Source organism: Anomaloglossus baeobatrachus, chromosome 2 (assembly GCF_048569485.1).
Source record: "Anomaloglossus baeobatrachus isolate aAnoBae1 chromosome 2, aAnoBae1.hap1, whole genome shotgun sequence".
NCBI lineage: Eukaryota > Metazoa > Chordata > Amphibia > Anura > Aromobatidae > Anomaloglossus > Anomaloglossus baeobatrachus.
Window position 1 is genome coordinate 652722212 of NC_134354.1, and position 15803 is coordinate 652738014.

The following is a 15803-nucleotide window of genomic DNA, read 5'->3' on the forward strand; positions in this document are numbered from 1 at the left end:
TCTGCTCATGTCATTGATCATTATCGAAGCAGGGAAGCCCTCTTCTTTCGTACCTATCTGTTAAGACATGCATCTCCTTCTGGACCTTGAGTCTGGATTGTTTCTCTATACTCTCCAGGGTCAGGATTCTGCCTCTGAACCTTTCAGGGTATTTGGTTTTGTCTAAGGATCATGACTGTGCGAGATGGGCATGCTTACTAGATCTCTAGCAGCTTACTATAGATCCCAGGGACCATTTTCTGGTGTTTGACGCTCTACAATATTCTCCTTTCTAGTTATGTCATTCCTTGTTCCCTGGAAGGTTTCTTCATGAAATGATCACTTCCATGAGCGAGTTTCAGTACTGACAGTCCTGTCTCGTCATCCTTCCTTCCTTCACTTGGACAGGGAGGTTCTTGTGTCCAGTCCCCTCTCCTTTCCTAAGGCAGTTTCCACTCTCTTCCTTGGGGGAGAAACTCTCCCTTTGCTCTATTTCTTACCTTTCGCCTTTCTGACCGGTCTCTAAAAAATATTGTACCAGGTCAGAGTGCATCTCTGAGTCCCTTTTAGTCTAGGACAGCTTACTTCAGTTGATCAGATCCCATGCTTGTGTTCCTAAGAGTCATTCTAGTTATCTTCCTACCTTAAGTCTACTATGTTGCTGGATTTGTTCTGCTATTCTAAATGCAAATTGCGCAGGAACAAAGCACCACTTGGGGCTTCGGTTATCACCCTCCATGACTGGGGCCTCCTGGGCCACTTGTACTGAGGTCTCCGTTTGGCAGAACTAAGCTGTTTCATGGTTCTCTGTACTTGCCTTTGCAGGTTCTACAGAGTGCACTCCATTTTATTCCTTCTCCTTGGAGTTTCTGGTCTGGGCACAAGGCTGTATAACTGACAGTGGCAGGGTTCTGACCTGAGAACGTCGCCTCTGTCTCTAAGGTGAGAAAGCAGGTGAGCGATTTTGCCCTGCTGCCCAAATTACAAGCTATGCTTGAAAGACATAAGGTAAATAACACACAACAAGTTTTGGTGGAAACGGGTCTGAGAGCAAACCCGTGTCTGCTTCCTAGTGACACCAAGCCCAAACGGACTAGCTTGGCTCTGGTTTGGTATGTATATACTATTGAGTAGGAGCTAAAGTTTTTTTTGTATAGTGTCTGCCTTTAAGTGGCAGCAGCATACACCCATGGTTCACTGCATCTTCCAGTGAAGTGATAAGAGAAATCTTGATTAGTGCAAGCAGCAGTGTTTGTATTACGGTGGTCTGCCATGTGGACTACTATGGCATCACACATCAAAATCTATTACCAGGGAGCAGCTAACGTTACTTTATTAGCGTTAGGAGAAAGGAAGAAAATATGCTACCAAACTGCACTAAAAAAAAAAGTAGCAGAAGAGTGGCCACAGACTCACCTCTTGAGTGTGACGCTCTTCATAAAAGTCTCCAACCGGCATTCTTGGACTAAAACTGAAGTGTTGCCTTCTGACATGAGGACCGGAGTATTTAGTGAGATACTAGACAACACAACAAAGATGGTGAAAAATTACACAATAAATCCCAAAAAAAACACAAGAAGAAAAACATGATGTCACCATCAAACAATATATGCTAAACTTTCAGAGGAATGTAGGATTTTTACAGAATAGCAGTTATTGACAAGGTCAGCTCTGGAACTACAGATACTCATCTACCACGGTGCAATAACCCCAATCCATTTCATTAATAAAAGCAGAGTTACCTTTATAACTTCAGGGAACTGTTTCATTCGTTTCCCACAAGGAGCATAGTACCACGTCTCTCCTTGCCACCGGTGACTGCCTTTCCTTATCCTAACTTCACGCTTCCATCTGCAAAAGCAAATATCATACGTTGGTGACTAGGGGCATGAAAGAAAGGTACTGCCACACATTAAGGCTGAGGCCACACAGGGTTATGTGCGAGTCCTCGCATGACACTCGGCTCACTCTTGCACCACAGCGGGAGCCAAGTGTCATGCAACTGTGGTCCGATCCTGCGATCAGACCACAGCTGCAAGGGTGGAGGGGGGGGAGGGCCGGATTTATCTCAATCTCTCCTAAGTTGCCGGCTAATGCGGGAATCGCACTGCTCTCGAGTTGCATAGGTTTCTCTCGCCCCATAAACTTGTATGGGTTTGAGTGAAACAAGCTCGTATTGCACTTGCGGCATGCTGTGACTGTTTTTTCGGTCCGATTAGGGCTCAGAAAATAATCACTCATGAGAGCTGCCCCATAGAGTAATAGTGGTCCGAGTGGAATGCAATTTTTTTATCCCATTCCACTCTCACCGTTTTTCTCGCCGTGTGTCCTAGGCCTAAAAGTTCATTTCAAGCAAAATACTTAATGTTGCTATGTGCTGTTTCGCCAGGACTCCTTCAATGCAACTGAAGTAACATGTGAACTAGGTTACTAGATAAAAAATACACAAGAAACCAAAGTGACTTACCCATGAAGGAGAGGATAACGCACCTCCTCCGGAGTAGCAACCCTCCTTCTTACTGTAGAACCTGTTAGTGTAATGCATAGAAAATCAAACATATTCAAAGCAGGAAAAAAGTCACTAACCAGTCATCAGTGATTAAAATGTAAACGTTTCTTGATCTACTTGAAAGTTGTGATAATGGGGAAGACATGACCCACAGATGCCGATCATTATCCTGTCCTGATATGGCTGTTATTGTATAGTATATACAGCCGTGGCCAGAGAGACCGACACATATGTTGTTTTCACACCGGTTGCTGCTTCAGTGTTTTTTGATATTTTAGTTAGATGTTTCTATGGTTACTGAAGTACAATTATAAACATTTCAGTTTTATAGTTTACTGGCAAATACATCAAGTTTATGCAAAGACTCAATATTTACAGTGTTAACCCTTCTTTTTCAATTCTGCTTTTCCCCTTGACATGCTGGACAGCAGCTTCTGGGTAAAATCCTGAGGGATGGCAACACATTCTTACCTTATCAGTGCTTGGAGATTATCACAATATCCAGTTTTTGTTTGTCCACCTGCTTACATCTCAAGTGTATCAATGAGATTGCTATCTGGGGAATTTCCTGAAGGCCCCTTTACACACTGAGACTTTCTAGTGATCCCACCAGCGATCCCGACCTGGCCGGCATCGCTGGAAAGTGTCTGGTGAGCTGTCAAACAGGCAGATCTGGCCAACGATGCAGCAGCGATACAGATCTGCAGAACAACCTCGCTGGTCGTTGGCGACATATCAAAGCAGCTATTTGAAAAGGGAAGTCGCTAACGAAGTCGTTGTAACGGTGTCAAACACACCGATGCATGCTGCAATCCATCATGCAGACATCCATCATGCTGCAAAAATCATCACTAAATTGCTCTTGGATCATTGGGAGAAGTTGCTCTTGGAGGACATTTCAACCCCATTCTTTATACCCGACAGTGTTGTTAGGCAAAATTGTGAGTGAGCCCACTCCCTTGGATGAAAAGCAGCCCCTCACATGAATGGTCTCCGGATGATTTACTGCTGACATGACAGGGCTCACAGTAGCACTTTTTCTTCTCCTGACAATCATTCGGCTAGATGTCCCAAACAAGATGTCCCAGTCTGGTGGAGCTTCATCACAGACATTAACTTTACAACAGTTCTTTGCAGTCCAATCCATGGACTTCCTACAAAGTTATTCTCTCTGCTCAAGCCCGCTTTAGACTGCTTGAGATCATATGCAAAACAAAAGTATCCAGAGAAGAAAAAAAAGAGAATTTTGTTTACTTACCGTAAATTCTTTTTCTTATAGTTCCGACATGGGAGACCCAGACCATGGGTGTATAGCTTCTGCCTCCGGAGGACACACAAAGTACTACACTAAAAAGTGTAGCTCCTCCCTCCTAGCATATACACCCCCTGGATAACCAAATATAGCCAGTTTAGTGCAAAAGCTGAAGGAGGACATCCACCCACAAGTAGAGATAGAGCAAAACCCGGAACAACCGGCACCTCTGTCTACAACAACAGCCGGTGAAAACACACGGAACAAGAAAACTGCCAACAGGCAACAGGGAGGGTGCTGGGTCTCCCATGTCGGAACTATAAGAAAAAGAATTTACGGTAAGTAAACAAAATTCTCTTTTTCTTCATCGTTCCTTATGGGAGATCCAGACCATGGGACGTCTCAAAGCAGTCCATGGGTGGGAATAAACAGAAAACTGAGAAGTAGGCAAAACCTAACTTCACAAATGGGCGACAGCCGCCTGAAGGATGCGTCTGCCCAAGCTCGCATCTGCCGAAGCATGAGCATGCACTTGGTAGTGCTTTGAAAAGGTGTGCAGACTAGACCAAGTGGCAGCATGACAAACATGCTGAGCCGTAGCCTGGTGCCTGAAAGCCCAAGAGGCACCAACAGCTCTGGTCGAGTGCGCCTTGATCCCCAGCGGGGGAGGCACCTGAGTACTCTGGTAGGCATCGGATATGGCCGACCTAATCCAACGAGCTAGGGTCGGTTTAGAAGCAGAGAGACCCTTGCGCTGACCTGTGGTCAGCACAAAAAGAGAGGTTCACCGCCTAAGAGCAGCGGTGCGTGACACATAGATCCAGAGCGCCCGCACCAGATCTAAAGTATGCAACGCTTTCTCAAAGCGATGAACAGGGGCCGGACAAAGGGAAGGCAATGAAATGTCCTGGTTAAAGTGGAAAGGAGAGACCACCTTAGGAAGAAAGTCCGGAGTCGGACGGAGAACTACCTTGTCTTGGTGAAAAACCAAAAAAGGTGACTCCGAAGAGAGCGCGGCCAAGTCAGAGACTCTCCTGAGAGAAGTTATGGCCACCAGAAAAGACGACTTTCTGTGAAAGTCGAAACAAAGAAACTTCCCTAAGAGGCTCAAAGGGGGGTTTCTGTAAGGCCGTGAGGACCAGATTAAGGTCCCAGGGATCCAAAGGCCGCCGGTAAGGTGGAATGATGTGAGATGCGCCCTGCATGAAGGTGCGCACCTGAGCCAGTCGGGCGATACGCCGCTGAAAGAACACTGAGAGCCGAGACCTGTCCCTTAAGGGAATTGAGGGATAGTCCTAGCTGCAGACCGGACTGTAGAAAGGACAGGATGGTTGGCAAGGAAAAAGGCCAAGGAGCATGGCCGGAAGAAAGACACCAGGACAGGAAAATTCTCCAAGTCCTGTGGTAAATTTTTGCCGAGGAAGACTTCCGAGCCAGAGTCATAGTGGAGATGACTTCGGGAGGAATGCCGGAAGCCGTCAGGATCCAGGACTCAAGAGCCACGCCGTCAATCTGAGAGCCGCAGAATTCTGGCGGAAAAACGGACCTTGAGAGAGAAGGTCTGGGCGGTCCGGGAGATGCCATGGCACCTCTACGGACAGACGGAGCAGGTCTGGGTACCAAGCTCGCCTGGGCCAGTCTGGGGCGATGAGAATGACCCGACGGCCCTCCATTCTGATCTTGCGCAGGACTCTGGGCAAGAGAGCTAGAGGGGGAAACACGTAAGCCAGACGAAACTGGGACCAGTCCTGAACCAGCGCGTCCGCTGCAAAGGCCTGAGGATCGTGGGAGCGAGCCACGTAAACCGGGACCTTGTTGTTGTGCCGGGATGCCATTAGATCCACTTCCGGAGTACCCCACTTGCGGCAGATCGACCGGAACACTGCCTGATGCAGAGCCCATTCGCCGCTGTCCACGGTTTGACGGCTGAGATAATCTGCCTCCCAGTTTTCCACGCCTGGGATGTGGACTGCGGATATGGTGGACTTGGAGTGCTCCGTCCACTGAAGGATGCGTTGAACCTCCAACATTGCCAGGCGGCTGCGAGTCCCGCCCTGGTGATTGATGTAGGCAACTGCTGTCGCGATGTCTGACTGGACTCGAATGTGCTTGCCCGCCAACAGGTGGTGAAAGGCTACGAGAGCTAGGAGCACAGCTCTGATTTCCAGCACATTGATTGAGAGGACTGATTCGGACGGAGTCCAAATGCCCTGTGCTCGGTGGTGGAGAAATACTGCTCCCCAGCCGGAAAGACTGGCATCCGTGGTGAGGATCACCCAGGACGGGGTCAGGAAGGAGCGTCCCTGAGACAGAGAGAGAGGCCGAAGCCACCACTGAAGAGAGCTCCTGGCTTGTGGCGACAGAGCCACCAACCTGTGCAAGGAAGAAATCCGCTTGTCCCAACAGCGGAGAATGTCCAGCTGCAGAGGACGCAGATGGAACTGGGCAAAGGGAACCGCTTCCATTGACGCCACCATCTGACCCAGCACCTGCATAAGGTGCCTGATGGAATGACGGCGGGGCCTCAACAGAGAGCGCACCGCCAGATGGAGGGACTGCTGTTTGACTAAGGGCAGCTTGACAAGTGCCGGCAGAGTCTCGAATTGCATCACTAGGTACGTGAGTTCTTGGGTCGGGGTCAGAGTGGACTTGGGAAGATTGACAAGCCACCCGAATTGAACAAGAGTGGCGAGAGTGAGCGAGACACTCCGCTGACAGTCTGCGCTGGATGAAGCCTTGACAAGAAGGTCGTCCAGGTAAGGAATTACTGCCAACCCCTGGAGGTGCAGAACCGCAACCACTGCTGCCATGACCTTGGTGAATACCCGAGGGGCCGTGGCTAACCCGAAGGGGAGGGCCACGAATTGGAAATGTTCCTCTCCGATTGCAAAACGTAGCCAACGCTGGTGTGAAACTGCAATTGGCACATGCAGATAGGCATCTCTGATGTCGATGGATGCCAGGAAATCCCCTTGGGTCATTGAGGCAATGACTGACCGCAGAGACTCCATGCGAAAATGCCACACCTGAACATGCTTGTTGAGAAGCTTGAGATCCAGGATGGGCCGGAAGGAACCGTCCTTTTTGGGGACTAGGAAGAGATTTGAATAGAAACCTCTGAACCGTTCCCTGGCAGGAACCGGTACAATTACTCCGTTGGCCTGCAAGGATGCCACGGCCTGAGAGAAGGCGGCGGCCTTGGAGCAGGGGGGAGTTGACAGAAAAAATCTGTTTGGCGGGCGGGAAGAGAACTCTATCCTGTAGCCGTGGGAGATGATATCCCGCACCCACTGGTCGGAGACGTGTTGAAACCACACGTCGCCAAAGTGGGAGAGCCTGCCACCGACTAAGGACGTTGCTGGCTTGGCCAGATAGTCAAGAGGAGGCTGCCTTGGTGGCAGCAGCTCCTGCGGACCCTTGTGGACGCGGCTTCTTGCGCCAGGTGGGCTTCTGGTCCTTGGCCGAGTTAGTGGACGAGGCCGAGGGCTTAGAGGATGACCAGTTAGAGGAATGAAAGGAACGAAACCTCGACTGGTTCCTGCCCTGGACAGGTTTCCTGGCTTTAGTCTGTGGCAAGGAAGTACTCTTCCCGCCAGTAGCCTCCTTAATAATTTCATCCAGTTGTTCACCGAACAGCCTGGACCCAGCAAATGGGAGCCCAGCAAGGTACTTCTTTGAGGAAGCATCCGCCTTCCACTCACGAAGCCACAAGATCCTGCGGATAGCGAGGGAATTGGCGGAGGCCACCGCAGTGCGGTGAGAGGCCTCCAGCATGGCAGACATGGCGTAGGCTGAAAAGGCTGAAGCCTGGGAAGTTAAAGCAACCAATTCAGGCATAGAGTCCCTAGTGAGGGTATGCATCTCCTCCAGAGAAGCAGAGATGGCTTTGAGAGCCCACACTGCTGCAAAAGATGGGGAGAACGAGGCCCCTGTCGCCTCATAGACAGACTTGGCCAGGAGGTCAACCTGGCGGTCAGTGGGATCCTTGAGTGAGGTGCCATCAGCCACAGATACAACTGTCCGGGCTGAGAGTCTAGACACCGGAGGGTCCACCTTTGGTGAGAGAGCCCACTCCTTGACCACCTCTGGTGGAAAAGGAAAACGGTCATCAGAACCACGCTTAGGAAAGCGTTTGTCAAGACAGGCTCTGGGCTTGGACACAGTGGCCTGAAAACTGGAGTGGTTAAAGAACACACTCCTTGGTCTCTTAGGCAAAGTAAACTGGTGCTTTTCTGCCAGAGAGGGTTGCTCCTCTGATACTGGCGGATTGAGGTCCAGTACAGTGTTAATGGACGCAATCAAATCACTAACATCTGCATCCCCCTCAGTCAGATCAATGGGGCACATAGAGGTAGCATCCGAGCCCCCAGTAAAGACATCCTCCTCGTCCTGCGAATCGGCTCGTGAATCGGAGCCGCGGGACTAGGAAGGAGAGGGGTCCCTGCGTTTCCTTTTAGGAGGACGGGGTCTGGGAGCAGATGAAGAATCCTCTGTGAGCTCTGGAGAACGAGCTGAGGCAGCAGGGGCACCCTGTGAAGGGGGCTGATGCATGCTCAGCAGAGTCCGGGACAGCTCTCCCATGGAGCCATGGAGTCAGCAAAGGACTGGGAGATAGACTTAGTAAACAATTCTACCCAAGCCGGGGGTTCAGTCACCGGGGCCGGAGCAGCCTGAGGGACCACTGGGGAGACTCCAGGCTGAGGCACCACCATGTTAGAGCAGGTATCACAATGAGGATATGTGCTCGGTTCAGGCAGTACGAGCTTACATGCAGTGCACATTGAGTACAGCCTTGCAGCCTTGCTCCTAGTGTGAGACATGCTGCTGAGGTGGGTGCTCTGCAGTAAGAACACACTCCTTCAGAATGACCCCCAGAGAGTGTATAATAAAGTCCACAACCAGAGGTTGTGGCTTACCAGACCGATTTGTGTGCCCTCCGGATCCCACAGCTCAGACCCCCAGACAGGTTGCAGAGATGCAGCTGCCAGCGCCGATCAGTGTGAGAACGCTGATAAAATGGCGCCGGAGTGAGGAGGGGGGGCGGGGCCTAGTCCAAGAGCGGGAACCGGAGGGCCAAGGGGATATACAGGGGAGGGAAACATCTCCTCAGAGAGGAGTGTCCTCCCCTCTGCTGAACGGCCGGTGGGCGGCGCCGCACTGTCCCTCTGCATGACTGACATGCAGGGGCAGTGAAACCGAAAGTAGGCCGCAGCTGAAGCCGGGGACTAGATTTTACAATGCAGCCGGCGAGCAGGCACCCTCGGCGCGGTTCTCAGGAAAAAACCAGAGAACCGGCCGGAAATGTCACCAAAATCACTAACACACTCTCCCCAACAATAAAAAATGCAACGGACCCCCTGACAAGAACATCTCAAATACTTAGCTTGAGAGACGCAGGGCCAGGTCCCTGAGGGATGAGTGCTCCGTCCGGCAGGGTCCTGAGAGGGCTGCGGATGGAGACCGGTCTCCTGCAAAGCAGTGAGAACCGTGCTGGCTCCCACTTCAAGCCAGAGCCCGAGGGATGGTGAAGGAGCGCGGCATGTAAAGGCTCCAGCCTTGAAATCAACCTTAACAACACCGCCGACACAGTGGGGTGAGAAGGGACATGCCGGGGGTCCAGCTTGGACCCACTTTTCTTCCAACTCTTTAAAATAAAAAATCAGATGAGAATGCATGTGTGATCCTCCTGAACACAAAGCATTGAACTGGCTATATTTGGTTATCCAGGGGGTGTATATGCTAGGAGGGAGGAGCTACACTTTTTAGTGTAGTACTTTGTGTGTCCTCCGCAGGCAGAAGCTATACACCCATGGTCTGGGTCTCCCATAAGGAACGATGAAGAAAAATCTGTGCTGCCATCCAGTCTTGTGTCATGCCAACAGTAATGCATCCTAAAACCATTCATGTGTTGCGTTGATTTGCTTTAATCCAGGAGTGTGGGTTCACTCAAAATTTTGCCTAAAAACATTACCAGAAATAAAGAATGGTATCAAAGCCCTGTCCAATAGCAACTTCTCCGATCCTTCCAGGATCAATTTGGTGATGAGCAATGCTTTTTTTCAGCATGGTGGAGCAGCATGTCACAAGGTAAAAGTGATAACCAAGTGGCTCAGTAAACGGAACCCTGAAACTTTGGTTCCATGGCCCGGAAACTCCCCAGATCTCAATCCCATTAAGAACTTGTGGTCATTCTTCAAATAATAAAGTCCATATCAAACTTTGCCCTCCGTTTATACTCCATACCACACGGCTCATTTTTGCAGCTGGACACAATAGCAAAAGCTACTATTACCAAGCGGTCTATTTTCCATGAATGTCTTCGGTTGTGTTACAAATTCTTACGCTGCGAAATGATCCGTAGAGTGATGAATTTCATATCGTACAGTTCAAGTCTTACCCTTTACTTCCCCAGGCTCCAGGTCTTCCTCTTCGGGGTCAGGGATAGCATTTGGTTCGGGGTTTATGTTTTCTGTGTCCATTTCCTTCATTGAGTTGCTCTCTAATGCAGCACTGGGCTCTTCTGTTTTACTTCTATCCGGGCTTTTATTCATTTCGGACCCATTATCTGTAAACAAATCTAGGATCAGCAAGTTCATATGCAAAGAAAAGTAAAATTCTTAAAAGCACCACTCCAATAGTTTTTATTTTACTTTCCCCATTTGTTAGCCAACAATAAGACATGCATTTATATTCTTTATATAAATAATTCTTCAGGTCACTGTCTTTTGCGGTTTTCAGCGCTGCTCTTGTCCTCTCCTGCACTATGTGACCGCAGATGTAGCTTGCCATTACTGTTAATTTCTTTCTTGAAGTAAGTCTATGAGAGCCTCATCTGAGTCTCATAGATTCACACTCGGCTGCCCAAAACCGTGGTCACGTGATGCAGAAGACCCGAAGCAAACGGCAGAAGTATACAAAAACACAAGTACAAAACACAAGCTTGCAGTGTTAAATGGATAATACAATATACAGTAGGGAATATAAAGTATTTCATACACTGACAATTTTGAAAGTTTTCCCACCTACAAAGAGTTATTTTTATCGTATGTACACTTCAACTGTGACAGCATTCAAAAAAAATCCAGAAAATCACATGCTATGATTTTTAATATTTAATTTGCATTTTATTGAGTCAAATAAGTATTTGCTCACCTACCAAACAGCAAGAATTCTGGCTCTCACAGACGTTATTTTTTCCTTAAGAAGCCCTCCTCCTCTGCACTCATTGCCTGTATTAACTGCACCTGTTTGAACCCGTTACCTGTATAAAAGACACCTGTCCACACACAATCAATCCCACTCCAACCACTTCAACATGGCCAAAACAAAAGAGCTGTTTAACCCCTTAGTGACGGAGCTAATTTTCACCTTAATGACCAGACCAAATTTTGCAATTCTGACCAGTGTCACTTTATGAGGTTATAACTCTAGAACGCTTCAACGGATCCCGGTGATTCTGAGATTGTTTTTTCGTCACATATTGGACTTCATGTTAGTACCAAATTTAAGACAATATTTTTTGCGTTTATTTATGAAAAAAATTGAATATTGGCAAAAATTTTGAAAATTTTGCAATTTTCAACTTTTGAATTTTTATACCGTTAAACCAGAGATTTCTGTGACACAAAATAGTTAATAAATAACATTTCCCACTTATCTACTTTACATCAGACCAATTTTGGAAACAAAATTTTTTTTTGTTAGGAAGTTAGAGGGGTTCAAAGTTTATCAGCGATTTCTCATTTTTACATCAAAATTTACAAAGAAGGGAATTTTGTTTACTTACCGTAAATTCCTTTTCTTCTAGCTCCAATTGGGAGACCCAGACAATTGGGTGTATAGCTACTGCCTCCGGAGGCCACACAAAGTATTACACTAAAAAGTGTAAGGCCCCTCCCCTTCTGGCTATACACCCCCCCGTGGGATCACGGGCTCCTCAGTTTTAGTGCAAAAGCAAGAAGGAGGAAAGCCAATAACTGTTTTAAAGACAAATTCAATCCGAGGAACAACATCGGAGAACTGAACTCTTCAACATGAACAACATGTGCACCCGAAAAAACAAAATCCCTAAGAAAACAGGGCGGGTGCTGGGTCTCCCAATTGGAGCTAGAAGAAAAGGAATTTACGGTAAGTAAACAAAATTCCCTTCTTCTTTGTCGCTCCTAATTGGGAGACCCAGACAATTGGGACGTCCAAAAGCAGTCCCTGGGTGGGTAAAAGAATACCTCGTGATAGGGCCGTCAAACAGCCCTTTCCTACATGTGGGCCACCGCCGCCTGAAGGACTTGTCTACCTAGGCTGGCATCCGCCGAAGCGTAGGTATGCACCTGATAATGCTTGGTAAAAGTGTGCAGACTCGACCAGGTAGCCGCCTGGCACACCTGCTGAGCCGTAGCCTGGTGCCGTAATGCCCAGGACGCACCCACGGCTCTGGTAGAATGGGCCTTCAGTCCTGATGGAATCGGAAGCCCAGCAGAACGGTAGGTGTGAAGAATTGGTTCCTTGATCCACCGCGCCAGGGTGGATTTGGAAGCTTGCGACCCCTTACGCTGACCAGCGACAAGGATAAAGAGTGCATCCGAGCGGCGCAGGGGCGCCGTGCGGGAAATGTAGATCCTGAGTGCTCTCACCAGATCCAATAAATGCAAACCTTTTTCAAATTGGTGAACTGGATGCGGACACAAAGACGGTAAAGTGATATCCTGGTTGAGATGAAAGGAGGATACCACCTTAGGAAGAAATTCTGGAATTGGACGCAGAACTACCTTGTCCTGGTGAAATACTAGGAAGGGAGATCTGCATGATAACGCCGCCAGCTCGGACACTCTCCGAAGAGACGTGACCGCCACTAGAAAGGCCACTTTCTGTGAAAGACGAGAAAGGGAAACATCCTTCAAAGGCTCGAAAGGCGGCTTCTGGAGAGCAATTAGGACCTTGTTCAGATCCCAGGACTCCAACGGCCGCTTGTAAGGGGGGACGATATGACAAACCCCTTGCAGGAACGTGCGTACCTGAGGAAGTCGCGCTAGGCGCTTCTGAAAAAATACAGATAGCGCGGAGACTTGACCTTTAAGGGAGCCGAGCGACAAACCTTTTTCCAACCCAGACTGCAGGAAGGAAAGAAAAATAGGCAATGCAAATGGCCAGGGAGAAACTCCCTGAGCAGAGCACCAAGATAAGAATATCTTCCACGTCCTGTGGTAGATCTTGGTGGAGGATGGTTTCCTAGCCTGTCTCATGGTGGCAACCACTTCATGAGATAAACCTGAGGCCGCTAGGATCCAGGACTCAATGGCCACACAGTCAGGTTCAGGGCCGCAGAATTCAGATGGAAAAACGGCCCTTGAGACAGCAAGTCTGGACGGTCTGGCAGAGCCCACGGTTGGCCTACCGTGAGGTGCCACAGATCCGGGTACCACGACCTCCTTGGCCAGTCTGGAGCGACGAGGATGGCGCGGCGGCAGTCGGCCCTGATCTTGCGCAGCACCCTGGGCAACAACGCCAGAGGTGGGAACACATAAGGTAGCCTGAACTGCGACCAATCCTGAACTAGGGCGTCTGCCGCCAGAGCTCGGTAATCGTGGGATCGCGCCATGAAAACCGGGACCTTGTTGTTGTGCCGTGACGCCATCAGGTCGACGTCCGGCATCCCCCAGCGGCGACAGATCTCCTGAAACACGTCCGGGTGAAGGGACCATTCCCCTGCGTCCATGCCCTGGCGACTGAGAAAGTCTGCTTCCCAGTTTTCCACGCCTGGTATGTGAACTGCGGATATGGTGGATGCCGTGTCTTCCACCCACGTCAGAATCCGCCGGACTTCCTGGAAGGCCTGCCGACTGCGTGTTCCCCCTTGGTGGTTGATGTATGCCACCGCTGTGGAGTTGTCCGACTGAATTCGGATCTGCTTGCCTGCTAGCCACTGCTGGAAGGCTTGTAGGGCAAGATAGACTGCTCTGATTTCCAGAACATTGATTTGAAGGGTGGACTCTTTCCGAGTCCACGTACCGTGAGCCCTGTGGTGGAGAAACACTGCTCCCCACCCTGACAGGCTCGCGTCTGTCGTGACCACCGCCCAGGATGGGGGTAGGAACGACTTTCCTTTCGACAATGAGGTGGGAAGAAGCCACCACCGGAGAGAGTCCTTGGCTGTCAGAGAGGGAGACATCCCTGTCGAGGGATGTCGACTTCCCGTCCCATTGGCGGAGAATGTCCCATTGAAGTGGACGCAGATGAAACTGCGCGAAAGGAACTGCTTCCATTGCTGCTACCATCTTCCCTAGGAAGTGCATGAGGCGCCTCAAGGGGTGCGACTGGCCCTGAAGGAGAGATTGCACCCCTGTCTGTAGTGAACACTGTTTGTCCAGTGGAAGTTTCACTATCGCTGAGAGAGTATGAAACTCCATGCCAAGATATGTTAGTGATTGGGTCGGGGTTAGATTTGACTTTGAAAAGTTGATAATCCACCCGAAACCCTGGAGTCTTCAGTGCCACGTTCAGGCTGTGCTGGCATGCCTCTTGAGAGGGTGCCTTGATAAGTAGATCGTCCAAATACGGAATCACGGAGTGACCTTGCGAGTGCAGGAGTGCCACTACTGCTGCCATAACCTTGGTAAAGACCCGAGGGGCTGTTGCCAGCCCGAAAGGTAGAGCTACGAACTGCAGGTGTTCGCTTCCTACAACGAAGCGTAGAAAACGCTGATGCTCTGGCGCAATCGGCACGTGGAGATAAGCATCCTTGATGTCTATTGATGCTAGGAAATCTCCTTGAGACATTGAGGCGATGACGGAGCGGAGTGATTCCATCCGGAACCGCCTGGTTTTCACGTGTTTGTTGAGCAGCTTTAGATCCAGGACGGGACGGAACGACCCGTCCTTCTTTGGCACCACAAACAAATTGGAGTAAAAACCGCGACCTCGTTCCTGAAGAGGAACGGGAGTCACCACTCCTTCCGCCTTTAGGGCGGACACCGCTTGCAGAAGAGCATCTGCTCGGTCGGGAGGTGGAGAAGTTCTGAAGAAGCGAGTTGGAGGACGAGAACTGAACTCTATCCTGTACCCGTGAGACAGAATGTCTCTCACCCAACGGTCTTTGACCTGTGACAGCCAAATGTCGCCAAAGCGGGAGAGCCTGCCACCGACCGAGGATGCGGAGAGAGGAGGCTGAAAGTCATGAGGAAGCCGTCTTGGTAACGGTTCTTCCGGCTGTCTTTTTTGGTCGTGATTGAGTCCGCCAAGAATCTGAGCCCCTCTGATCCTTTTGAGTCCTTTTGGACGAGGAGAATTGGGACCTGCCTGAGCCTCGAAAGGACCGAAAACCAGACTGTCCCCTCCTCTGTTGGGGTTTGTTTTGTCTGGGTTGAGGTAAGGATGAATCCTTACCCTTGGAGTGTTTAATGATTTCATCCAAACGCTCACCAAACAGTCGGTCACGAGAAAAAGGCAAACTGGTTAAGCACTTCTTGGAAGCAGAATCTGCCTTCCATTCTCTCAACCACAAGGCTCTACGTAAAACCACGGAGTTGGCAGACGCCACTGCCGTACGGCTCGTAGAGTCTAGGACAGCATTAATCGCGTAAGACGCGAATGCAGACATTTGAGAGGTCAAGGGCGCCACCTGCGGAGCAGATGTACGTGTGACCGTGTCGACCTGTGTAAGCCCAGCTGAAATAGCTTGGAGTGCCCATACGGCTGCGAATGCTGGCGCCAACGACGCTCCAATAGCTTCATAGATGGATTTCAACCAGAGCTCCATCTGTCTGTCAGTGGCATCTTTAAGTGCCGCCCCATCTTCCACTGCAACTAAGGATCTAGCTGCAAGCCTGGAGATTGGAGGGTCCACCTTGGGACACTGGGTCCAGCCCTTGACCACGTCAGGGGGAAAAGGATATCGTGTATCTTTAAGCCGTTTGGAGAAACGCTTATCTGGATAAGCGTGGTGTTTCTGGATAGCGTCTCTAAAGTCAGAGTGGTCCAGAAAAGTGCTCAATTTACGCTTGGGATACCTGAAATGGAACTTCTCCTGCTGTGAGGCTGCCTCCTCCGCAGGAGGAGCTGGTGGAGAAA

At 49.7% G+C, this 15803-nt stretch overlaps 1 protein-coding gene across 3 annotated transcripts in view; it reads right to left on the reverse strand.

Moving 5' to 3' along the window:
• Window positions 1–15803, reverse strand: part of BAZ2A (bromodomain adjacent to zinc finger domain 2A) — a 242209-nt gene that overhangs the window by 132846 nt on the left and 93560 nt on the right. For all 3 annotated transcript variants that reach the window (XM_075337014.1, XM_075337013.1, XM_075337012.1), the window contains exons 6-9: window positions 10138–10305; window positions 2447–2507; window positions 1722–1830; window positions 1396–1497 (exon numbers count right to left, since the gene is read on the reverse strand). In XM_075337014.1, the coding sequence (XP_075193129.1) occupies window positions 1396–1497; window positions 1722–1830; window positions 2447–2507; window positions 10138–10305 (440 nt within the window). The remainder of the gene's footprint in view (window positions 1–1395; window positions 1498–1721; window positions 1831–2446; window positions 2508–10137; window positions 10306–15803) is intronic.